Below are 27,392 nucleotides of genomic sequence, written 5' to 3'. Positions count from 1 at the left end.
TTACTGAGCAGAGACCCCTACTCAAGGAGCTACAGCGGCTGGGACTCGAGATAGTACCCCTGGGTCTACGACGAGGCTGACGTCTCTGTTGTTACAGCCCACTCTGTTGTATAGGATCCGAGAGAAACAAAGTGGAGATCCGTACTTGTTGAGGATTAGAAAGCAGCTAGACAGGGGGCAGGCTGAGGGATTTGCTTTGGACGGTTCGGGAGTACTACGGTACAGGGACCGACTGTGTGTGCCTGTGGATTCTGAGATTCGAGCAGATATTTTGAGAGAGGCTCATTGTTCCCCTTATACGGTTCACCCTGGGGGAAACCAAGATGTATAAGGATCTTAAGGCACGATTCTGGTGGCCTGGAATGAAGAGGGACATTGGCAGATATGTGACTCAGTGTTTGACTGGCCAACAGGTGAAGGCCGAGCATCAGGTGCCTGCTGGCAAGCTTTAGAGTCTACCAGTGCTCGAGTGGAAATGGGAGTGCATCACGATGGACTTCGTCGTTGGATTGCCTAGAGCGCAGGGTGGCTACGACGCGATTTGGGTGATAGTGGACAGACTGACCAAGTCTGCTCACTTCCTACCGGTTCAGACTATCTGGTCCAGTGAGAGACTCGCGCAGCTATACTTGGATGAGATCATTAGGCTGCACGGCGTGCCAGTATCGATTGTATCAGACAGAGACCCGAGGTTTGTATCCCAATTTTGGAGGAGCCTTCAGACAGCCTTGGGCACACAGCTGCATTTTAGCACCGCATTCTACCTACAAACAGATGGTCAGTCAGAGCGGACCATACAGACTCTTGAGGACATGCTGAGGGCATGCGTCCTGGATTTTGGAGAAGGGTGGTATCGACATCTGAGACTTGTTGAGTTTGCGTACAACAACAGCTATCAAACGAGCATTCGGATGGCTCCGTTTGAGGCGTTGTATGGACGGAGATGTCGATCCCCCCTGTTTTGGAGCGATGTGGGTGAGTGGAGGACATTTGGACCGGACATTCTACTTGAGGCTGAAGAAAAGGTGAGAGTCGTTCGACGACACCTTTTGATAGCACAGAGCCAACAGAGGAGCTACGCAGATACCAGGAGACGAGACTTAGAGTTTCAGGTTGGAGATCATGTTTTTCTCAAAGTCTCGCCGTCTAGAGGGATACGCCGATTTGGAGTACGTGGAAAGCTTAGTCCACGGTTTGTTGGCCCTTTCGAGGTATGGGAGCGTATCGGACCGGTTGCTTACAGGATAGCTCTACGCTCGCAACTTGCTGGCATCCACGATGTTTTCCATGTCTCAGCATTGAGGAGATACGTTTTCGATCCCTCTGATGTGATTGACTTCACTCTACTAGAGATTGGTGAGGATCTGAGATACGAGGAGCGACCGTTGCGGATTCTTGCTCGAGAGACGAAAGAATTGCGCAACCGGGTCATCCCGTATGTGAAAATGCAGTGGAGTAATCATGATGAGCGGGAGGCGACTGGGGAGCCTGAGACGGTGATGAGGGAAGCCTATCCCTATTTGTTTGATGCCTAAGCAGAGGTACATTTCAGTTTCGCGGACGAAACTTTTCGTAGTGGGGCAGGATGTGAGATCCCTGGTGTTTGACTGTGGAGGCTTGTCGACAGCTCTGGAAAGTGTCGGGACAAGTCCGAGTCGCGTTGGCGTCAAATAGACGCAAAACAGACTCCGTGCGACGCGAGGGCAGCTTTCAGCGAAGAAATCTGCAAAATAGCAGGTTTTCCTGCTTGCTGTACTGGTACAGCCAGCGAGGTGTACCGGTACACTACACTGGCTGAGTGCGTACTGCTCTCGGGTTGGCTTCCTGTACCGGTACGCGATCCAGTGTACCGGTACACCAGGGTAAGTGAGATGGTGTTTTGGTCTTTTTCTACCTCGTTCGTATCACGCTCCTCTCCCCAGCTTATTTACATGTAGAGTGAGGCTGAGAGAGAGAGTTTTGCTCTTGGTTCCCTCCGTCTCTCTCTCTAGAGCCGATTGTGAGCAAGGTGGAGCTCGGGTGGAGTTTCGTCGCCGACGTGGTGCCGCGGAGCCGTTCGGGCGCACGTTGTGTCGTCTTGGTGCTGTGAGGAGCTCGGGCGAGCGTGGATTTCCGTCGTCCTCGACATTGCGCCGACTCTTGAGGATCTATCGAGGTGAGTGCTCTATGGAATTGCTGCGCATACTTCGGGTATCATCAATTCGAGCTTAAGTGCTGATTCGCAGGATCTTGTCGTCGACTGTTAGTATTTCAGCTCGTTCTCGACGTAGGAGCATCGGATTGCGACGAGACTTGGTTCGTTGGATTCGGGACTTCGAGAGGAATCCGCGAAGCCCTTACTTGCTGGATTTGGTGAAGTTTAGCTTGGTCGAATCCCTTTTCTACTCTGTTGCTGCGAAATTGGGACTGAATTGGTGGATTTTGATCGTAGAGCTTGGAGTTAGCTCGAGTGCTAGACTTGGAGGGTTCCCGTTGATCCAGCAGGGGTCACTTTGGTTCGAGGCCTTGTTCGCTGCCAGGAGCTAGCTTCTTGAGGTGGGTTACATCGGTTTTGACTCCTAAGTTCTAATCGTCGACATGTGTGAACTTCAATTTTGATATAGTCTATTCTAGCTCGAATTCATGGATTATTTTGTAGATTGCCAATCTGAATTTGGAGCATGTGGTAATAAATTGAGTAGTTTATACATGTTGGACTTGGAATTTGAATTAGGAGAAAACCTGCGATTTGGACCTGTCACCTGTTTAAACTACCTGATTTAGCCTTAGGGGCCATTGTATGATTTTATACTGTTGCAGTATCATCATAGCAAGTATCCCAGGTAGTTTAGATTTCAGTTACACTCGCACTGGGATGTCGAGTGAATTTTTACAGTAGCGTTTAGGCTGTTCCGGACTGTTGGGTGCCGTCGGGATTAACGGTGGACCCGTATCGCCGTTTTGGCATCAGATTGTGCCGAGTGCACGTGACCTGTTGGTTGTTAGACTAGTGAGAGTCGTTTACTTGACCTTAGCCTGTGAGAGCCGTGTGAACTTACAGAGTTACTTGTAAACTCGTTGGGTCGCGCCCACGAATGCCATTCCGGAATGAGGTTTCAGTGCGATGAGTGTCGCAGCTTCTGTTGGACAATTCTTAAGCTGGCTACCCACGGGGTGGTGTACGGCGCAGCTTGATATAGGCAGGGTGGGTCCGTTTTGGGCAGCCCGGGTGAGATAGTGAGGTCGTGACGTGAGTGAGGTCTTAGCCATTCTGTTGGATCTTTTTCGGGACCGGCTACTCTTGTGATACGGTGTAGTCTAATTAGGCGAGACGGGTGTATTCACAGTCTCTAGAGAGTTTTCTCCGCCGGTTACTCTTGAGATACGGTGTAGTCTAGTGGATGAGACGGGTGTATTCACAGTCTCTAGAGAGTTTTCTCCGCCGGTTACTCTTGAGCAACGGTGTTACCTAATTAGACGGGATGGGTGTATTCACAATCCCTAAAGAGTTGTCTCCACCAGCTATTCCTGGAGTAGGACTCAAGTTCGATCCGACAGGCGGGACGGGTGTGTTCACAGTCCCTAGTGAGACTCAGCCAGTTTTGACTTTTCCTACAGTTGGTTAGCATAGAGCAGGATAGTGTAGTGACTAGTAGCTGTAGAGTCTATTCCAGCATTTGCTACTACCTTTGCTCCCTTCTGTAGACTTAGTGGGTGGACCGATATTATTTTGAGCGGCACCCACTGAGGACTACTTGTTTTTACAGTAGTTCTCACGCCCAGTTGTTACCCCTGTTTTGCAGAGCCACAGGTTTCGACTGCTGCGCCTCCCGCAGATCAGGATCGAGGCAAGGGCGTCGCGAGTTAGAGCCCTACCCGACGAGCAGAGCTAGAGGCGCCCCTACTGCAGGTAGATGTTTGTTTCAAGTTTATGTACATAGCATACCTAACTCGCCAGTGCGAGTAACTCTGTATTTTGGATTTGGACTATGTATATGAAACTCAGTTTGTTTAGCTTTTGTTTATTCGTGCAGCTCTATACTACTGTTTGTAGTATTGTATGTTTACAGGTACAGCTGTCGCTTCGTATACAGGGAAAATTTCTCTATATACGGCCGATTTGTCGGCGTGCCCGGGGAACGAGACATCCGGGGCGTGACAGATTAAGTTCGTATTAGAGCTTTGCTATAGGTCGTTGGGACCTAAGAAACCCTAAGTTGGCAAACCTTAGGAAGCAAGACGCGAGAGGCATAATTTAATTGCGAAAGTCAATGATTATTTGTTCTAACTCCTCCTAGAGTGGAGTGAGTGATTGAAGGAGTATCTGTTTTGGCCTGAAAAATTATGTTGGCTGCAGACGACATAATTTTGGAGGAAAACAGGGGCTACCTTCCAGACTTTCGTTGATTGGGTCGAGAGTGTTTGTGTGTTATCTGACCTCGTTCCGTTTTTCTCAGATCGCTGCCGAGGTCGACCGTCGACCAGGGATCGAGTCGCACCGCTAGAGATGCCTAACCAAGCAGAGCCGAGTGCACGACCGGAGGTGAGTGCACCCCCTGATTTGAGAGAGCAGGTGGCTGCCCTGACAAAGGTGATCAAGCAGCAGAGTGTACTATTGCAGAGGATTTATGAGATTATCACTCAGTGGTCAGGCGTTGAGACAGGAGCATCTGTGCAGCAGGCACTCTTGGTGGGATACGGAGTTACACCCGTCCAGGAGCGAATTACGGCACCAGGGCAAAGCCAGGACAGGAAGCGCCCTTTTCCAGATGATGGAGGACAGACGAGTAGCAGACGTCCGCTGAGGTTTTCTCGATCTGGCTCTCAGGGTCGTGGTTCATCCGGGCGTCAGCATTCCAGGGGATCGCTTCAGCAGGGACCGTCACCGAGGACGCCGCAGTGTGTGGTCTGCGAAGGACCACACTGGCCCAGAAAGTGTGTGCAGAAAGAGGGCCGTTGCTACACGTGTGGACAGCCAAGACATGTGAGGTCAGCGTGTTCTAGAGCGACAATACCAGCACTATCCATTGCAACAGCGCAGCCAGCTGACCAGTAGGCTTTTGGAGCACCACCGAGCTACCGCCAGGAAGACTCTTCAGCAGCCGATCGTGTGGTGGCAGGTATCATTTTAATTTTCGGCATATGTACTCGTACTTTAGTTGATACTGATGCCTCCCATTCTTTTGTGAGCCGAGCGTTGGCACTGTTGCATGGTCTAGAGTTAGGGTCATTATCTTTGGCCGAGAGGTGCAGATCCCTGACCATGTGTTACAGGTTGCGGAGTGTGGTTGGTCTTGTCCGGTGCAGCTAGAGTCTTGGATTTTGCTGTAGACCTGTTGGTGTTAGGGCAGCTGCAGGACTTCGACGTCGTGCTCGGTATGGATTGACGGACCCGGGACTAGGCTATTATCGACTGTGAAGCAAGGACGGTGACGTTCCGTGGGCCAGGCCGGGAGGAGTTCACTTTAGAGGCTGCAGGAGCACGCTGTTTGCCACCTGGATATCTTCGGCGAGGACTCGACAGATGCTGAGTACCGGGTGTATCGCTTTCCTAGCGACAGTTGTGGAGATACCTACGGCGACGCCGGGACTCGAGGATATCCTAGTAGTCCGCAAGTTTCCGGATGTATTTCCCCTGAGTTGACGTCGTTGCCGCCGGAGAGGGAGAATGAGTTTGTGATTGATGTAGTTCCTGGAACTGCACAAAACTCGAAGGTACCTTATCGTATGGCGCCGGCAGAGCTAAGGGAGCTAAAGGCGCAGCTTCTGAATTTGATGGATAGAGGGTTTGTGAGATCGAGTGTGTCGCCTTGGGGAGCGCCAGTGTTGTTTGTGAGGAAGAAGGATGGTTCACTTAGGCTGTGTGTGGATTGCCGGGAGCTGAATAAAGTGACCATCAAGAATAAGTATCCCTTGCCGCGCATTGATGATTTGTTTGATCAGCTGCAGGGATCTTATGTCTTCTCGAATATTGATCTCCAGTCAGGTTACCACCAGTTGAGGGTGAGGGCCGAGGATGTTCCCAAGACGACTTTTCGGACTCGGTATGAGCATTATGAGTTCACGGTGATACCTTTTGGATGGACGAATACCCCTGCTACATTTATGGATTTGATGAATAGAGTGTTCAAGCCGTTCTTGGATAGGTTTGTGGTAGTCTTCATAGACGATATCCTAATTTACTCCTGGAGTGATGCTGAGCATGAGGAGCACTTGAGGATTGTGCTACAGCTTCTGCGCGAGAAAAAGTTGTATGCCAAGTTGAAGAAGTGCGAGCTCTGGCTATGGGAGGTTGCTTTCTTGGGCCACGTGATTTCAACTGAGGGCGTATCAGTGGACTCGAAGAAGATTGAGACGATTCGAGATTGGCCTAGACCGACGACGCTGACTGAGGTACGGAGCTTCCTGGGACTGGCTGGATATTACCGTCGGTTTGTGGAAGGCTTTGCGAAGCTTTCCACACCCCTCACACGCTTGACGCGGAAGGGGATTCGTTTTGTCTGGAGTGACGATTGTCAGAGGAGCTTTGACGAGTTGAGACTGAGGTTGACGTCGACTCCTAGCCTTGTCCTTCCAGTGATGGGGAATGGATTCGTGATCTATAGTGATGCATCGCACAATGGACTTGGTTGCGTGCTGATGCAGCATGGTAGGGTGATTGCTTATGCTTCACGGTATTTAAAGGATTACGAGAAGAATTACCCTACGCATGACTTGGAACTTGCCGCGGTGGTTTTTGCTTTGAAGCTTTGGCGGCATTACTTGTACGGCGAGCACTGCGAGGCCTTCACCGATCATAAAAGTCTCAAGTATCTGTTCACACAGAGGGAGCTGAACCTGAGGCAGCGCCGGTGGTTCGAGTTACTGAAGGACTATAGCATTAGTATACAGTATCATCCCGGCAGGGCGAATGTGGTGGTAGATGCGTTGAGCAGGAAGTCAGTGCAGAGCCTGAGTTTGAGGATTACTGAGCAGAGACCCCTACTCAAGGAGCTACAGCGGCTGGGACTCGAGATAGTACCCCTGGGTCTACGACGAGGCTGACGTCTCTGTTGTTACAGCCCACTCTGTTGTATAGGATCCGAGAGAAACAAAGTGGAGATCCGTACTTGTTGAGGATTAGAAAGCAGCTAGACAGGGGGCAGGCTGAGGGATTTGCTTTGGACGGTTCGGGAGTACTACGGTACAGGGACCGACTGTGTGTGCCTGTGGATTCTGAGATTCGAGCAGATATTTTGAGAGAGGCTCATTGTTCCCCTTATACGGTTCACCCTGGGGGAAACCAAGATGTATAAGGATCTTAAGGCACGATTCTGGTGGCCTGGAATGAAGAGGGACATTGGCAGATATGTGACTCAGTGTTTGACTGGCCAACAGGTGAAGGCCGAGCATCAGGTGCCTGCTGGCAAGCTTTAGAGTCTACCAGTGCTCGAGTGGAAATGGGAGTGCATCACGATGGACTTCGTCGTTGGATTGCCTAGAGCGCAGGGTGGCTACGACGCGATTTGGGTGATAGTGGACAGACTGACCAAGTCTGCTCACTTCCTACCGGTTCAGCTATCCTGGTCCAAGTGAGAAGACTCGCGCAGCTAATAGTTGGATGAGATCATTAGGCTGCAGGCGTGCAAAGATATCGATTGTATCAGTACAGAACGACCCGAGTTTTGTATCCAACTTGGAAGGAGCCTATCAGAACAGGCATGGCACAAGCTGGCATTTTAGCACCGATTCTAACTATAAACAGATGGTCAGTCATGTAGCGGACCATTACAGACCTCTTGAGGACATGTAGACTGAGGGCTATGCGTCCTGGATTTTTGGAGAAGGGTGGTATCAGACATCTGAGCACTGTGAGTTTGCGTAACAACAACAGCTATCAAACGAGCCATTCGGATGGCTCCGTTTGAGGCGTGTATGGACGGAGAATGTCCGATCCCGCCGTGCTCTTGAGCGATTGTGTGGTGAGTGGAGGAACCACTTTGACCTGGACATTCTCGCTTGAGGCCTGAAGAAAAGGTGAGAGTCGTTCGATCGACACCTTTGTGATAGCACAGAAGCTAACAGCAGGAGCACGCAGATACTAGGAACGAGACTTAGAATTTTCAGGTTTGAGATCATTGTTTTTCTCAAGTCTCGCCGTTCCTAGCAGGGATATCACGTCCGTTTGAAGTAACGTGGAAAGCTTATCGTGTCCACGGTTTTGTTGCCCTTTCGAGTATGGGAGCGACGTATCGGAACTCGGTTGCTATACCAGGATAGCTCTACCGCTCGCAACTTGCTGCATCTCACTATGTTTTTCATGTCTCAGCTTTGAGGAGATAGCGGCTCTCGATCCTCTGATGTGATTACTTCATCTACTAAGAGATTAGGGTGAGGATCTGAGCATACGAGGAGCGACGTTGCGGATTTTGGCTCCGAGAGATCGAAAGATTGCGCAAGGACCGTCATCACCGTATGTAATAATGCAGTGGATAATCATGATGACGGGAAGTGTGGACGTTGGGGAGCCTGAGACGGGATGAGGGATAGCCTATCCCTATTTTGTTTGATGCCTAAGCAGAGGTAGCATCAGTTTCGCATCGGACTGGAAAACTTTTCGTAGTGGGCAGGGATGTGAGATCTGGTGTTTGGACTGTTGAGGCTTGTCGACCGCGCTCTGGAAAGTGTCGGGACAATCGAGTCCCGCGTTGGCGTCAAATAGACGCAGAAACAGACGTCCTGCGACGCGCAGGCAGCTTTCAGCGAAGAAATCTGCAAAATAGCAGTTTCCTGCTTGCTGTACCGGTACAGCTCAGCGAGGTGTACCGGTATCCTACATCGTAGGTTGAGCGCGTACTCTACTCGCCGGTTGGTCTTCCTGACCGGTAAACGCGATCCGGTGTACTGGTACACATGGAAGTGAGAGGGTGTTTGTTTTTTTCGTACATTTCGTTCGTCATCACAGCTCTTGATTCCTCCTCTCCCCAGCAATTATTTAACATGTAAGTGAGGCTAGAGAGAGGAGTTTATGCTCTTGTTCCTCCCGTCTCTCTCTCTTTGAGCCGATTGTGACAACGGTGGACCTCCAGGGTGGAGCTTTCGTCGCCGGAAGTGGTGCCGGGAAGCCGTTCGGCTGAATCAATCTATGAGCGCACGTTTGTGTCCTGTGTCTTGGTGCTGTGAGGAGCTCGGCGAGCGTCGATTTCCGTCTGTCACTCTCGACATTGCGAGGCCGCTCTTGAGGATCATGCGAGTGATGCTTCTATGGATATGCTGGCGCAATACTTCGGGTATCATCATTCTGAGCTTAAAGTGATTCGATTCGCAGGATCTGTCGTCGACGTTAGTATTTCGCTCGTTCGTCCGCAGACGTCACTGGACGGCATGGGAATTGCGACGAGTACTTGGTTCGTTTGGATTCGGGACTTCTGCAAGGCAAATCCGCGAAGCCTTACATTTTGCTGGATTTTGAGTGAAGGTTAGCTTGGTGAATCCTTTTCTACTCTGTTGCTGACAAACGTGGGACTGATTGGTCGGATTTTGATGTAGAGCTAGAGTTAAGGCTCGAGTGCTAGACTTGGAGGGTTTCACCCGTTGATCCAGCAGGGGTCACTTTGGTTCGAGCGCGTGTTCGCATGCCAGGAGCTAGCTTCTTATGTAGGGATCACATCGGTTTTGACCTCAATATTCCTAATTCTAAATAGTCGAAAATGTGTGAATCTTCAATTTTGATATAGTCTATTCTCAGCTCGAATTCGAGTGATTATTGCGTAACTTGCCAATGACTGAATTTGAGCATGTGATTAATGAAATTGAGTATGTTATACATGTTGACATTGAAATTGATATTAGGAGAAAAACCTGAGCGATTTAGACCTCGTCACCTGTTTAAACTACCCCTGATTTAGCCTTAAAGGAGCCGATTGTATGATTTTTATACTCGTTGAGAGTGGTATATCATACAGTATCCCAGATAGTTTAGATTTCAGTTACAACTCCACTGGATGGATCGAATGAATTTTTACAGCTAGACGTTCTCGCTCGTTCGGACTGTTGGGGGTGCCGTCTGGAATTAAACGGTGGACGCCGTATCGCCGTGTTGGCATCAAGAATTGTGCTGAGTGCACGTCGACACTATTGGTGATTATAGACTATGAGCGTCGTTTACTGACCTTAGCCTGTGAGCACCCGTGTGAACTTACAGAGTTACCTTGTAAACTTGTTGGATGCGCCCACCGAATGCCTAAAAAATTTCCCTACGAATGAGGTTTCATGGTGCGATGATGTCGCAGCGTGATCTGTTGGACAAGTTCTTAAGCTCAGGCTAAGCCACATGGCGTGTGTAGCCGGCGCACTTCACATCCGGTTACAAAGCTTGATATAGGCAGGGTGGGTCCGTTTTGGGCAGCACCCTCGGGTGAGATAGTGAGGTTTCGTGAACGTGAGGAGTCTTAGCCATTCTGTGATCGCTTGTTCGGGCGGCTACTCTTCGTGATACGGTGTACGCTCAATTCAGGCGAGAACGGGTGTATTCCAAGTCTCTAGGAGTTTCTCACGCACGGTTAATCTTGAGATACTGGTGTATGTCTAGTGGATGAGACCGGGTGTTTCACAGTCTCTAGGAGAGTTTTCTCTCCGCCGTTACGTCTGAGGAACGGTGTTAACTAATTAAGATCGGATGGGTTGTAGTTCACAATCCCTAAGAGTTGTCGTGCCACCAGCTATTCCTGGAGTAGGACTCGGGTTCGATCCGACAGGCGGGACGGGTGTGTTCACAGTCCCTAGTGAGACTGAGCCAGTTTTGACTTTTCCTACAGTTGGTTAGCATAGAGCAGGATAGTGTAGTGACTAGTAGCTGTAGAGTCTATTCCAGCATTTACTACTACCTTTGCTCCCTTCTGTAGACTTAGTGGGTGGACCGATGTTGTTTTGGGCGGCACCCACTGAGGACTACTTATTTTTACAGTAGTTCTCACGCCCAGTTGTTACCCCTGTTTTGCAAAGCCACAAGTTTCGACTGCTGCGCCTCCCGCAGATCAGGATCGAGGCAAGGGCGTCACGAGTTAGAGCCCTACTCGACGAGTAGAGCTAGAGACACCCCTACTGCTGGTAGATGTTTGTTTCGAGTTTATGTACATAGCATACCTAACTTGCCAGTGCGAGTAACTCTGTATTTTGGATTTGTACTATGTATATGAAACTCAGTTTGTTTAGCTTTTGTTTATTCGTGCAGCTCTATACTACTGTTTGTAGTATTGTATGTTTACAGGTACAGCTGTCGCTTCGTATACAGGAAAAATTTCTCTGTATACGGCGGATTTGTCGGCTTGCCCGGGGAACGAGACATCCGGAGCATGACAAATACTTTGGGTAGTATTGTGCATTAGGATAGCGAGATTTTCAAAAGGTTTTTTTTTTAGAGAAATGTAGTATACTATCCGCTTTGTTTATTTTATTTAAAAATAAATTTAGCTGAAAATATGAATCAATTATGATTCAAATTTGGGACCTCGAATACTAACCACCAATTAAACCTTTCGCTGCTTGCCCTAGGTGTCACGCCTCGCAACCGCCAATTTGGTCGGTTCGGGCATGCACACATACCGACGAACGGATAGAGTCTCCCCTGTACCGCCCAATGCTCAACTACATCATGTACATTTAGTTTTGCCTAGGTAAAAACAAATAACGTACATGATTTGCACGAGGAAACTAACAAGAGCAAAAGAGAAACTTAACTAAACCATTACAACCATTCATTTGTTTGTCCGTTTACAACTCACCAAAAATACAACCATTTAGTTTTACATAAGTTTCCTCACTATATGCTCTCTCCAAAATATGAAACATGTCTCTCTCATGAATATGTACATGGTATACTAATGCACGGGACGTCACTACCTAGGGCGCTATGCCCTTGCCACAATTCTCGGCTGCACCGCTAGGACTAGGATCTGCAAAATAGGGGGTGAGAACTAAAAGAAGTTTCCACTGGGTTCGGCCGCCGACCCCCGCCGATTTTCCGACTAGGTCTAACTAGGTATAAGTAGAAGGAAATATAAGAACAATATAAGAACAATAAATGCTAACATACTACTATGCCTCAACAATATGATATAATGAATAAGTAACCATTATGCTCATGATGCATGTCATTCATATGCTTGAAACCCAATCATACCAGCTAGCCCGCAGGTTAAGCCCAACTCACAACCAATCCCACAGATAAGGAGACAACGAGCTACGCTCATCCGGGACCGTCAGCTCGGTAGATACATTAATTAACCCAATATGTGACAACTCCGGAGCCCAATGCTTAGGTGTAGCGACCACCATCAAGCCGTCAGACGTTATGTGAGTACAATCCAATCCCCCAACTAGAGGATACCCTACCAACTAAAGGAAACAACACTTGGGAATCTAGCCACCTCTAACATTTAATGTCATGAGTGCTATCAACATCTCTAGTCCAATTATCAGCATTCCATCTCACTATGTTGTCTGAGTTCACATCTGGTTCAAGGCACTATAGAGATTCTATTGTTCGAGACCCAATTCTCATGCACATACAACTATGTTCCATCTCATTATTTTCTACATTTACCATGAGAGCATACATCGATTTGAGTACACAACACATACTACTCTACAATGTATGAATGTACATATATACAAATATGACCAACAATAGTAACATAGACATAGGAAGGAATTCCATTGTTTCGGATAGCACCACCCACCTTAGATTAATGCTAAGAGGCGAGAAACCGAGTCCCGCAATTTTTCGACACCGTTTTGGCTCGACCCAAGGGTAACGAACGAAAAATGGTGTTTTTCTCCAACAGTACGCCGTAGACTCGTAGGAACTTCACTTTGAGCTTCCCAACATGTCGATTTATCCTGCAATTAAGGAATTAAGGAATCAATTTCATTATAAACCCCATACCTACAAAAATTCTAATTTCAACCCTAGGGTTTCCCTTAACATGGTTAAGAACCAATCACCATGAAAAACCATAGATCATTCTAGGTTTCTAAACCACAAGAACCCTAAAAACATGTATTCTAGGTCAACCAAAGCGAACCGTAGGTTTAAACTTGCTAACCCTTACCTTGGTCACCTCTAGATCTTAAGCTCCACCTTGTAGGAGAGCCTCATCCACGCCACCAAGCTCCAAAATCCTCCCAAACCCCTCCAATCCACCTTGTTGGAGAGCTCATGGAGAGAGAAGGAGAAGGAGATGTGAAGAGAGGAGAAGAAAATGAGTGTTCTCAGCTTGTGGAGAAGAGAGAAGGGTGTGGGGACTATTTATAGGTTCCCACAATGGCAAATAGGCCATTCAACAATTTACATTTGCAACCCTTCACATTCTGCACAATATTACACTGGGTACCGGTACACGGGATTGGGTACCGGTAACCCCGAGTGGATATCTCAACTCGAGAGCAGACATCCTGTGCAGACCACTGAGTACTGGTACATGACCCGCAGTACCAGTATGCGACCTCCCAGTACCGGTACCACCAACCGGGTATCTCAACCCGAACGTTGGACAATTTTGCTTTCCACAGGGTACCGGTACCCGACATCTAGTACTGGTACTAGCCTCCCCAGTACTGGTACTACCCCAATTCAGTACCGGTACACCAAGCGCCAAACTTAAACCTGAGAGCACCCTTTTTCTGTCATTTATATGAGGTACCGATACCAGGTTCCAGTATCGGTACCCAATGCCTAGACTGCAGTTTTTCAAGGTTTTGAGTTTGCTTTCGCACCGGATAATGCTAAAACTACTCAAACACTATCCGTGGTCACTTCTGATAAGTCCAAAGCCCTTGGAACTAGATATAGAACACGTCCCATGGTTCACTTTACCATGCATTGATCCATTTGATTAAGTTGGTACGACGCTCCGGGGAGCCGATACCTTACACTTCCTACCCCTTTAAAAGAGTTTCGTCCTCGAAACTCAATTCAATCTATCTCAAACTCAACTCATACTTCAACTTTAATGTTCGAAAAGATGAGGATGGTGTTCCCGCATCACGTCCTCAAGTTCCCAAGTGACTTCACGTTTCTCATGATTGCTCCACTGAACTTTTACATACGGTATCGTACAATTCCGCAATTCCTGTCACGCCTTGGATTACACAATTCCCGGGCATGTCGACAAATCCGCCGTATACAAAGAATTTTCCTTGTATACGAAGCGTATTGGTAACTGAAAATATATAATACTACAACCAGTAGTATAGAGCTATAAAGAAACCAAACAGGTAGAATAAAACAAGTCTCATATACATACAAAAAAACGCTATACAAAGGTACTCGCTCCAGCGAGTTATAATAACTGTATGTACATGAACTCAACAAAATAAACCGAAACTACCTGTAGTGGTGGATCCTCTATCTCAGCAACTCGTCGGGTAGGGCTCTAACTCGCGACGCCCTTGTCTCGATCAGCCTCGGAAGGCGCAGTAACTGAAACCGGTGGCTCTGCAAAACAGTAGTAACAACTGGGCGTGAGAACTACTGTAAAAACAAGTAGTCCTCGGTGGTACCACCCTCAACATCATCGGCCCACCCACTAAAACAACAGTCAGAAACAAACTAGTAGTTAACACTGGAAAGAAATCTACAGCTACCTGCCACTACACTATCCAACTGTAGTAACTGTCAAATCTGACACAATCTCAATAGGGACTGTGAACACACCCGCCCCGGGGACTGTGAACGCACCCGTCTCGCCTGTCTAAGCCACGCTATCTCCACGCAAAACAGTCCGTGGATAGCAAAACTAGTCAGTGACATCAACGCGAAAGCACAAAGCCAAACTCCGGAGCGGCAACTCGTGGGCGCGACCCAACCGAGTATGCAAACGTATCTCTGTCGAACTCAATCAGGCTCTCAGAGGCTAAAGTCAAAAAAATAAGTCCAATTGGCTACTAACCACTAGTCACGTGCCCTCGACACAATCGGATCTCAAAATGACCAAATCCGGGTCCACCGTTTACCGCGACGGCACCCTCTAGTCCGAAACAGTCTAAACACTACTGTAAAAATAGATTCGGCATCCCAACACGAGTGTAATAGTAAATTAGACTACCTGGGGTACTCACCATAAGAACACTGCAACTGCATAAAAGTGTTCAACTCTAGCATTCTTGACTCGCCGATGCCACTCTCTACAATTATATCAACATGTCACTTTTGTTCTCTGTGTCACTGAGTCCTTTAGCTTTGCTAGGTTCTTATCATCATATAAGCATACATAGGGTTATACCATCCTTACTCTTATACTATGATTACTCATGCATTTATACTGATAGCATTCCAATAAAAACTCACAAGTACCCTACTAAGCAAAATAGCCAACATTCACATATGCTCAAAAATGACACATTCGACATAAGAGGAATTTCGAGGTCCTCAGTATGCACCACCCACCTTAGATGGTTGAGAGGATGCTACAGTTCAATTCTTGAGATTTTAGGGCGCCTACTTTCTTGCCTGCGGCAAAACGAAGTCAAATTAGGCTTTTATTTAATAACTTTATCTAGACTTTTTCGTATCGTCGAACCGAGTTGCCCAACGTGACGGGAATACCCCCAATTAGGTTTCCGCAAGGTCAATTTGTCTCGAAAACATTCGGAGGCAAAAGCTCCAAATTGGGTGCTCTAATATTGCCATTTGCTAAATCCTTGGTTTTGATATCTAAAATAAGTAAAAGAGAACTTGTACAACACCTAGAAGTTCATCTAGAACTATCTAAACCAATTTTAGGTCTTAGAATGCAAACCCTAAAAATCCACCATTAGAGCACTTGAAGAAAACATGAGTTTTCATGTTTCCATGGCCACTAGAGGTTTCTACACTTGTAGAAACTCCAAAACCTAGCTTCATAGGGTACAAAAATCAAACCCTAGACTCAACTTTCTACAAAACCTCACCTTGGTCACAAACTAACCAAAATCCACCTTATAGGAGAGAACCCTAGCCTCCTAATCCTCCAAATCCACCTTCAACACCTTCTCCAACTCCTTCTCCTTGCCCTTGGGGGAGATTTCTAGAGAGAGAAAGAGGAAAATAAAAGGAGGAGGTGAAATGGCTATGAAAGGGAGATGAGAGGGGTGTTAGGGTGTTATTATGTTGTAACAATTACCAAAAACCCTCCACTTCTTTCTATTTGCAGCAGACCTCATTGTTGCTGCCAGACCAAAGTGTACCGGTCATTTTGTTCTGTCACTGGTTACACGATCACGCAGAGGCAAACCCGAGAGTAGCCTCCTCGGATTTTACCAAAGTGTACCAGTACACACCAGGGGTGTACCGGTATACTTCTACGCAGAGATCAAACCCGAGAGTTACTCTTCTCGGGTAGCGATGGTTGTACCGATACAGCGTGATGGTTGTACCGGTCACTACTACAGGTACAAGATTTAGTGGCGACAAATGTCGCCACCATAGCCGAAATTGTCGCCACGAAAAATGTTTTGGCGGCGACAATTTGTCGCCGCATGCCGCCGCCTAAAACCCCGTCGGTAAAACTATTTGGTGGCGACAATTTGTCGCCGCGAAAAGTTAGATAATTAGCGGCGACATACGGTCGCCGCGAAAAGTTAGATAATTAGCGGCGACATAGTGTCGCCGCTAAAACCCCGTCGGACCCAGACTTTGGTGGCGACTATTATCGCCACTATTTTTCTGATATAAAATTAAATTTTTTTAAAAAATAATTAGTAGTAATAGATATTATTGATTTAGTATAAATTACTAAAAAATAATCTATAGTTATAAAAATTTCTCATTCTTAAATTTTAACATTTAATTTCAATTTAATCCTCTCAAAACTAAATTAAATCTAGCACTATGGCTCAAACACCTTATAACCAATATATATTAAATCTAATTGAATCTCTATAAAGTATTTAATCATAAAATTAATCCACACAAATAAGTAAGACTGAATCAAACTTTAAATGTTAAGAAGAGCATAAATAATCTTTACAATATAGTTCATCTTAGAAACATGTCCCATAGCCAATCAAGTCTAGGATACCATTATGGAAGTCAATATTTGTTACAACAATAATAGGACAGACTTCCTTAAAGACTGCAGCATTGTTTCACTTTGTATGACTAAAAGAAATCACTTTGTATAACTATTTCCATACTTAGAGATGGAATATACACCTTAGCGTGGTACTTGATAGCTTACATCTACCGAGAAATTGCAGAATCTCGGCATAGACATCTCAGCCCTGCATGAGAAATAAAAGAACAATTCAAATTAGTTGTTACTTTTGTAAAAATAAGCTTAGGGTTACATGCAAGTTAATGACAAATTAGCTACCATCTAAACGTGCAAACGATTATGTCAAGATCGCACTGGATGAGCCGGCACCCTCCGTTCCAGAATTTGACCAAGATGGCACCCAGCCAGAATCAAGGCCAACACCTCTACTGCACAGCCATGAGGAAAAGAAAATTTTGAGGTTGCCAGTAAAGAAAGAGTCGTGACAATATTGTCCATTTCATAATGGTTTTATCTGAATGGTTTATCGAACCTCCAAACTGCATCAGAAGGATTCTGTTGCTGATCAGGAAATGCACCAACAGGCAGTGCATGTCCGGGAATTCCTTGCTGGTTCAACCCCAAATTGAACTGCTTAGCAAGTTGCTGACCATCAGCAGCATCTTCCGCAATGGAACCAGTGTGCCTCTGGGGAGCAGATAGAAAGAGAGGTCTCCGACATGTGGAACAAGAGTAAACTTCTGTTAATCCCTGATCCAACCTGGAAATGACCACCTAAAAAATAGAAGGAAATAAGATAAAATTGTGAGAACACAAGATGCTTGATCAACAAATTTCGATTTTCAGCAAAAACTCAAGTGCTACAAGAATCCTAACACAATGTCTATAGAAACATGCTGACAGAAGAGTCAAACACCATTACAAAAGACGATTTTGAGACATGAGAGTTCCTGATGTTTCAAGGTGGAAAATAATATATTTTGAAACTTTAGGTGAAACTAACAAACAGAAAGCTGAAAATTGTTAGTTAGCTTCGGTACCTGATGAAATGGTTAAAAGAGAAATGGGACCAAAGAGGAACACATTAGTTATATTAAAATTTTTATATTTATCTAGTTATATGCAGTCATTTTAGATTCATACCTGAAATACACTTAACATATTGGCCACCTTTGGGAACTGACATAGGCCATCCAATGCATAGTAGATAAAGTTAAAAAACTTTCATGTACCTAATTAAGTCCTAAAATCATAAAATGGGCTTTTAGAAAGAATCAATCATCATAGGACAATCCCACTAATGTATTAAAACCTACAATTGCGTTATTTACTATGATAATAAATGATCTAAATAATCACCATGACCACTAATTATTTACTGGTGCACGAAGAGAATATATTCAACCTAGAAAAAAATTTGCATCAATCATCATTAAGATCCAAAACCAAAAGAATCAACCTAACCTGTCAAAAGAAACAGAATACTACAAGACGGGCATAGAACGTACCATGACCGCAAGCAAGCAAGATGAAAAAGGTGACTGCATGACAGCTTTTTAGCCCTAGCCATCGGCCCCTGTGATTTCAAAATCAGTTATCTGCCTCACAGATAGGCAACAAGAATTGGAAGACATATGTGAATCACATACTCTGCAGATGGCGCATTCATCATTGTATGCACAAAGTTCTTCATACAAAGCATCAGGAAGCGCCCTTTTTAGTGAACTTAGGGCCTTCCGTAACTTAATGTATGCTTTAATCCTCTTGAAAATTGCAGTTACGAGATCCTGCTTATAGCTCAAAAGATAAAAGATAAAAGTTTTCAACAACAAAGCTTTACCACAAAGAATACAGTACTGAACGAAGTGTAAATATAATATTTATGCACTGACACGCAAGTTCAGAACAATAACTGCATCGGCTAGATGAAACGCCATTCCTCGAAGCCACCAGATCATCAAATAATGACCTAGTGCCATTAACAGAGTCACCAAGTCAACAAGAAAACTGTAATTTCTAATAAGTATTCCCCTCCACTCATAAAGAGATCCTGGAATGAAAGAGTTTATTTACGCAATAAAAAAAACAGAGCACATGAAATTAAAAATTCATGAACTATCTAACTTCTGCTAATGCTACACTATCCAAAAATAAGCAAATTCTGTGTCTAATTCAAGTAGTAAAACATTCCAAACACTTTTCACATGCAAAAGAATATCATTACTTCGGGCATCGTGATTGTTGATGCACATGAATAACTATGCCTAATGATTTCCAGAGGAATCTAACGCATGCTTTTGCATAGGACAATATTTCTAGAACATGATCGGTACAACAAAACAACAAGCCATGATCCAGCCTTTCAATTTGACATTCTAAAGGAACATCGTAAAGAAATGAAAACCAGTGCATATTAGGGTTGGTTTGCCAAAAGCGATCAATGTATTATGAAAATCCCTCCTATTAAACCCCCAAAACCCCTCTTAGATGAGGGGCGGCCAGACCAGGAGCGGAGCAGACCCCAGGTCACGCGCAGAGGGCAGGGGTAGTGTGGTGAGGGGGCAGAGGTCTCCATGAAGAAGGAGAGAGGTAGAGACTGGAGGAGTGGGGGGAAGAGGGGGATCATTGCCGGTAGAGCATATGGGGGGTTGGAGTTAGACGGGGACAGGATGTGTGTCGTAGGGGGCGGATCAGAGGTCGAGCGAAGCTAGGGGTAGAGTAGAACCAGGGACGGAGAGGGTGGGGGAAGGGGGTCGAAGGTGGCGCACCTGAGCAGGAGGAGGAAAGGGCGCACTTGAGACACGCGGGAGAGTGGTGGGGCGGGGAAGGCCGCACCTGAGCAGACGCGGCTTGGGAGTAGGGGAAGCGTGGCCACCGGAGGGGAGGAAGAGGAAATTAATGCGGCTGCCGTGGAGGAGTAGACGCCGCGCCGATGGATGGGATGGTGTTTTTGGTGGTCGTGGCGTGGGGGAACTGGGAGGCCATCTATTTTTTGGGGGGAAATTAGGGTTTTTTTGAGAGATTTGGGGGGAAAGGGTTTTATGAAGTGATGGGTTGGTGAGTGCTGAAAAAAAAAAAAGAAGAGGGAAAATAAGGCGCGCTAAATAAGGAAACATCGTGGCGACAATTATCGCCACTAATACTTTACTTTTTTACCGGCGACGCATTGTCGCCGCTATATTTTTAGTATCGGTGGCGACTCTTATTTGTCGCAGCCAATGCATCTGTGTATCGGTGGCAACTATTATATGTCGCCGCCATTTTCTATGCATTGGCGGCGACAAATAAATGTCGCCGCCATTTCCTATGCATTGGCGGCGACAAATAAATGTTGCCGCCATTTCCTATGCATTGGTGGCGACAGCGCTTGTCGCCACCAAAAAGTCGCCACTAAAAATCATTTTTGTTGTAGTGGGTACACTTTGCCCAGACTGAAATTTTTGCATTGTTTTCATTCTATTTCGCGCCAGTCGATGAAACTTGCCCAACCATTTCTTTCACACACTTTAGTCAATTTGGCTAAAATTCGATATTTTCTACCGAGTTTCGGTTCATTACATTCTTCATCCCTTAAAATTAGTTTTGTCCGCGAAACTAACTTAACTAAGATCTAGATTCATACCTTAATCCAGATTCTCGAAGAGATGAGGGTAATGCTCCCGCATCGCGCTCTCGAGCTCCCAAGTGGCTTCCCGGTCATCGTGGTTTCACCAACGGGTCTTGACATACGGAATCTCACGGTTCCGTAGTTTTCTTACTTCGCGATCGATGATGTACGCCGGAAACTCCTCATAAGTCATATCCTCTTGAATCTCGGACGGTTCAAACGAGAGAATATGCTCAGGATCATGAATATACTTGCGGAGGTTTGATACATGAAACACGTCGTGTACTCCCGCAAGCCTCGGTGGTAATGCTATCTTGTAGCTGCCACCGCACCAACGCGTTCCAATATTTCGAACGGTCCAAGGTACCGGAGACTTAGTTTCCCACGGACTACAAACCGTTTAACTTCTCTCATTGGCGATACCTTTAGGAATACGTGGTCACCAACCGCAAACTCGATATCCTTTCTTCGCTTGTCGGCATAGCTCTTTTGCCGAGATTGCGCCGTAGCAAATCGTTGGCGGGCGAGGCGGACTTTCTCCTCCGCCTCCCGCACTACATCGGGGCCAAGAGCCACTCTCTGGCCCATATCGCTCCAATGGATTGGAGAACGACATTTCCTTCTATAAAGGGCCTCGAATGGCGCCATCGCGATACTCTCTTGGTAACTGTTATTGTACGCGAACTCCGCCATCGGTAGATGATCATGCCAACCGTCCTTGTAGTCAAGTACACACGCTCGAAGCATATCCTCAAGTATTTGTATCGTCCTCTCCGATTGACCATCACTCTGAGGATGAAATGATGTGCTAAAGTCGAGCCGTGTGCCCAATGCCTCCTGTAGACTCCTCCAAAAGTGAGATATGAACCTCGGGTCCCGATCCGATACAATTGATACCGGAACACCATGAAGTCTCACAACCTCGTCAATGTATACTTGATCTAATTTGTCCCCCGACCATGTAATATGAATCGGTAAGAAATGTGCCGACTTCGTCAACCGATCTACTATTACCCAAATTGCATCGTGTCCGCCTTGTGATCGAGGCAATCCGATCACGAAGTCCATGTCGATACTTTTCCATTTCCAAACGGGTATAGATAAGCTTTGCAACTTTTCCGCCGGAAATCGGCGCTCCGCCTTTACTTGTTGGCACGTAAGACATTGTGCCTCGAACTCCCCAATATCTTTCTTCATGCCCGGCCACCAAAAGTGCACTTTTAAATCTTGGTACATCTTGGTACCGCCCGGGTGAATGCTTTAGGGAGATTGATGCGCTTCTTGCATTATCGCCCGCCAAAGATCATCATCTTTAGGTACACACCAACGACTTCTAAATCGAAGCGTGCCGCCGGTCCCAATGCTAAAATCCTCGGCGCTACGGTTCTCAACTTCACCCCGCACCTTTTGGAGATAAGGATCGGAAGCTTGTAGATCTTTAATCTTCTCCAATAAGGTCGGTTGAACCACCAATGCCGCAAGGGTTGCCGGCACTCCCGAAGCCACTACCTCAAGACCAAGTCGTTGCATCTCCGTTTGCAACAATGGTTGAGGGGTGATTGCCGAAGCCAAGTTTTTCCCCAATTTTTTACTAAGTGCATCGGCCACGACATTTGCTCTCCCGGGGTGGTATAGAATAGTAACATCATAATTCTTTAGCAACTCTAACCACCGCCGTTGTCGCATATTCAACTTCTTTTGGGTGAACAAGTATTTAAGACTCTTGTGGTCCGTGTAGATCTTACAATGTTCACCATACAAGTAGTGCCTCCATAACTTTAGAGCGAACATAACCGCCGCTAGTTCGAGGTCGTGAATCGGATAGTTCTTTTCATAAGTCTTCAATTGGCGCGAAGCATAAGCTATAACTTACCCATTTTGCATCAAGACACACCCGAGACCGACATAGGAAGCATCACTTTATACAACAAAGGTCTCCCTCGGCGTCGGTAGAGCAAGTACCGGGGTCGATGTCAACCTTTCCTTTAACACCTCGAAGCTCCGATCGCAATCGTCGCTCCAAACATACTTCACTCCCTTGTGTGTGAGGCGCGTTAGTGGAGTGGTTATTTTGGCGAACCCCTCCACGAACCGCCGATAGTAGCCCGCTAGACTAAGGAAACTGCAGACCTCCGCTACACTCGTCGGGCGAGGCTAATCTTTAATTGCCTCTACTTTTTTCGGATCCACCGAGATGCCCTCACCCGAAATCACATGGCCTAAGAATGTGACCTCCGAAAGCCAAAAATCACATTTCTTCAATTTAGCATATAACTTCTCCTTCCGAAGTATTTCCAACACGGTCCTCAAATGCTCCTCGTGTTCTTCCTCACTCCGTGAATAGACCAACACGTCGTCAATGAACACTACGACGCACCGGTCCAACAACGGTTGGAAAACCCTATTCATCAAATCCATGAACGCCGCCAGGGCATTAGTAAGCCCAAACGGCATGACTGTGAACTCGTAGTGGCCATACCGCGTACGATACGCCGTCTTGTGCACGCCCTGGGGCCGTATCTTTAATTGATGATACCCCGATTGAAGGTCAATCTTTGAATACACCCTCGACCCTTGCAATTGATCGAATAAATCATCAATCCTCGTGTAACACACTGGACCTTTGCAAATTAGGAGGTTCGAGTGTTTGATTTGGGGTTCTGAGCCTTCCCACGTTTTCTGGAGGGTCGTTGACAGTGTTCCGACCCATAGTTCACGTTCCTAGATTTTTGATTTTGTCCTGAGAGCTTAGCTCTCGGGGACCGATCCCTGGTGGGAGAGACCGGTCCCTTGTAGCTAGGGTTGTGGCTGTCAGCCGATGCAACCGGTCCCCCGGCCAGGGAGACCAGTTCCCGTACGCGTGACTGCGGGAGGGTCCTGAGGGACCAGGGAGAGACCGGTCCCTCTGCACGAAAACTGCCCAGACCAGGCAGTGCGCAGGTTGATGAGTTGAGGGGGCTTATTGGATTTTGTTGCTTGAGAAGGGGTTATATGGTATCTTCGCTCTCTCTTTCCCTCATTCCTCTCTCACACTCTCTCCCTCACCTTCTAGAAAGAGAAAAAGAAGGAGAAGAGGGAGGAAAGGAATGAGAGCAAGCATTGGAGGATTTTGGACATCTCCCTTTCCCTTTCTTCTCACCATTGGAAGCTTGGAGCTTGTGGTTGGAGCTTGCTTGAGGGAAGATCTTGGGAGCTTGTGGACTTTGAGCTTGGTTTGAAGCATGCTAGAGGTTAGTGGTTAATTTTCTTCCTCTAGATTAGAGCTTTATGCTTTTGTTGGTAGAAACCCTAGATTTTGGATTTTAGGGTTACATTTGGAAATTTTCGATTTGGGGGCTTTGGAACTAAATTGATGGGTTTAGAACCTTTGTATAGGTTGAATTGGAAAGGCTTTTACTCCTATTCGGAGATCAAGAGGAGTACCTTCGCACTTGGTGAGTTTTCCCCCTTTTCTTGTGTTGGCTTGTGATTGACCCCATAGTTGTTCGTTTGCTTCTTTGGCCTCACTTTTCAATTTTTCTAGGATACTTGGAGGCTAGTAGGCACCTTCGTCGGAGCAAACGAAGGGTTGCGGTAACCTCGATGGATTTGGCTTCATGAGACCGGGGCAAAATGGCCCCTATGCGTTATATGCTTGTCGTAACGTCAAAATGATTTCAAATCCATGCTAAATGAAATTTATGTGAATTTTAGAACACTTAAAATGCATGTGTTATGTATAATAAAAATTTCACTATGTATAGTAGAGCTATACGTGTAGGCTGCATGCATGTGGAAGTGTTTATCTTTGCGAGTTGATTACATGTCTCGTGCGAGGAAAATGATTAGAATTATGTATTCATGAACATAATTATCATGCTTTGACTTGGTGAACAAAAGTGTCATAAAGGGGCACATGAACTAGCAAACTGTGAAACTGCAACATAGAGACATAGTAATAGGCCATTGTGACATCGACTATATTCCGTGTTTAGACACGATGACATAGTGATAGGCCATTGAGACATGTGTTATATTGCCATGTTTTAGACATGATGACTTGAGACTTGAGACAGACTTATATATTTACTTGCCTTTGTGCTCATTCGCACATGCTTGTGAGTGTCGCTCCCTACAAGCCGGCACTTCGGAGATAGCCATCGCGATACATACTCGCCGTGCGGGATTCGGCGCCGAAGTGGATTGCCGTCGGCAAGGCTGATTCCTAGAGTGGGGATGTTGACTACCACGGGGCCATTAGGCACGACACCGGCCAGACAGCCTACGGGTGGGTCTTCAGGCCAGACAGCCTACGAGCGGGTCTTACAAGATTGGAACTTTAAAAAGTTAACATGACAAGTGGACATTGACTAGAATAGTAAACATTGACATTATACTATTTCATTATTGATATCATGTTGGTAGTATATTTCCGCCTATTCATGTATAGAATAGCTTTCTTACTTATGCAATTTCATGCTAAGTAAATATATCATGTTATAGTAAGTTTACATGTTTATTCACATGTCGTTCATATCCCTTTTACTTATCTACTTACCCCTTTTTGCTTTGGGCCTAGTGGCGCATTTCACTGAAGTTAGTAATTGCCCACTGGGAACTATTATTTAATAGTTCTCACGCCCCCTGTTTTGTGATTTTCTTTCAGAGCCCTCTACACCGGTGGAGGCACGCGATCGCGGCAAGGGGATCGCTTAGTTAGCTAGCGAGTAGCGTTTCTTTTGCTTACTAGGTGGTTCTCTCTTTATTTTGTATCTTGTAGAGAGAGATAGAGGTTTTGTTACTATGTATAGAGACCACCTTTGTACTACTTATAGCACTTGTACTCGAATTTTTTGTTGTTCTACTTTATATTTTATTTTAGTGGATATTAGCTTTTGTTGCACTCTCCTGTTGTAGAATCTAGTAGTACTTTGCTCAGATATCGCTAGATCTCTTTGTATTATTGTTTTATTTATTGCTTTATTGTAGACGCCTTATATGTTTTAGACATATGACGGGTCGGACACGTGCCGTGCGGGCTTCTGCTGGGCCTCGGAGCGTGACACCTCAACAATGGATACTTGTTCTTAACTGTCACTTTATTCAACTCGCGGTAATCCACATAGAGTCGAAGTGTGCCATCTTTCTTTTTAACAAATAGCACCGGAGCTCCCCACGGAGACACGCTCGGCCTCACAAAGTTTTTATCGAGCAAGTCTTGCAACTGTGCCTTTAGCTCTTTTAGCTCCGCCGGTGCTATTCTATACGGAGCCTTCGAAATTTGCGCCGCCCCGGGAATCAAATCAATAACGAATTCAATCTCCCGGTCCGGTGGTAATCCTGGTAACTCCGCCGGAAATACATCCGGAAACTCGCACGTTACTCGAATACCCTCAAGTTCCGGGTACACCTTTTGGGCTTCTACCATTGTCGCCAAATAGGCTACACATCCACCCTCAATCATTTTTCTTGCCCTCGCTGCTGATACGGTTGCAATGAAGCGCTTGCTTTTGCATGCCCGGTACACTAACTCTTCTTGATTAGGCTCACGGAACGTGATCACCTTACTTTCGCAATCTATAACGGCATAGTATTTGGAGAGCCAATTGATCCCCAAGATTACGTCGAAGCCCCACATTTGGTTTAACACCAATAGGTCTATCGGCATGACCCAATCACCTATCTGTACTAGGCACGCCAAGCACTCGTCATGAACACGGAACGAGTACTCCGGTGTATTCACCGACCAATAATTCTCGTTATGTGTGATCTCTATGTCATGAGCTTTTGCAAATGATGCACCTATGAATGAATGCGATGCACCTGTATCGAATAAAGCTCTAGCTCTAGTGCCTTTGATCAAGATAATACCTGCCATGACCTCATCGGGAACTGCGATTGGCTTCTCCACCTGAGTGGCAAAGATCCGCCCACTCGGTGCTCTGGATGCCTCCGGCTGACGCGATGAAGATGAGCGTCCAAGCAACATAACTGGTAGTAACCCCGCAAGCTGTCTCGGGGTAGAAGGAACTAACGCCGCTGTCGATGCAGAAGACCCCCAACTCGGGTACTCCCATGACATGTGCCCTGGTTGGCCGCACTTGAAGCACTTTCCCTCGCGCTATGGGCATGCCGGCGGTCGATGGTCACCGCCGCAAATAGCACAACGGGAAGGCCTCCAACTCCTCGACTGCTGCCGGGGATGCCGAGGGGGTTTCTTTGCATTCGGCTGGCCCCCGGTGCCACCTACCGCCCGCTTCTTTCCCTTGTCCTGCGACTCAGCCATAGCTTCGCGCTCCCCTTGGGCGTGGGCGCTGCCATGCTCCGCCCATAGAGCTCGATCAAAGACCTCCGCAAAGATCATCAGCTTGAGGATTTGCACCGCCTCATAGATCCTCGGCCTTAGTCCTCGCAAGAACCAATCGGTCCGGTCTCGGTCATCACGAACAACCTCCGGGACGCAATCGATAATGCGGGAGAACTCCTGCTTGTAGTCCGCAACTGAGCGATCTCCCTGCCTCAGCTTGCGGAACTTTTCTTGTAGCTTCCGCTTCATAGTGTTGGGGAAGTAATTGACGAACACCGCCCTCTTGAACTCTTCCCACATCATAGGCGGAAGATCGGGAGACCGATCTCGCTTAACTCGCTTCCACCACACCTTCACCGCCTTCTCAAGGCAATGTCTGGCGAGGTACACCTTGTCCTTCTCCGAGGTATACAAATCCTCGAAGAGCGTCTCCATGGAGTCGATTCATGACTCCACAACCGCCGGTTCCACCACCCCCCCTTCGAAGATAGGTGGGTTGAACTTG

The 27,392-nt window shown here is 46.6% G+C and overlaps 2 protein-coding genes across 2 annotated transcripts; both read right to left on the bottom strand.

Moving 5' to 3' along the window:
• LOC109713248 (E3 ubiquitin protein ligase RIN2-like) lies at positions 17,015-21,249 on the bottom strand. Its single transcript, XM_020237247.1, has 8 exons — positions 21,095-21,249; positions 19,720-19,979; positions 18,887-19,044; positions 18,644-18,781; positions 18,503-18,570; positions 17,527-17,754; positions 17,313-17,422; positions 17,015-17,220 (listed from the first exon to the last, which is right to left on the bottom strand). The coding sequence occupies exons 1-7, from the start codon at positions 21,247-21,249 to the stop codon at positions 17,332-17,334; spliced, it is 1,098 nt and encodes a 365-aa protein (XP_020092836.1). The 3' UTR covers positions 17,015-17,220; positions 17,313-17,331.
• Positions 26,702-27,187, bottom strand: LOC109713247. The gene has a single exon (XM_020237246.1). The coding sequence runs from the start codon at positions 27,185-27,187 to the stop codon at positions 26,702-26,704; it is 486 nt and encodes a 161-aa protein (XP_020092835.1).

Source organism: Ananas comosus, linkage group 7 (genome assembly GCF_001540865.1).
Source record: "Ananas comosus cultivar F153 linkage group 7, ASM154086v1, whole genome shotgun sequence".
NCBI classification, from domain to species: Eukaryota; Viridiplantae; Streptophyta; class Magnoliopsida; order Poales; family Bromeliaceae; genus Ananas; species Ananas comosus.
This window is presented reverse-complemented; position numbering and strand designations above follow the sequence as displayed.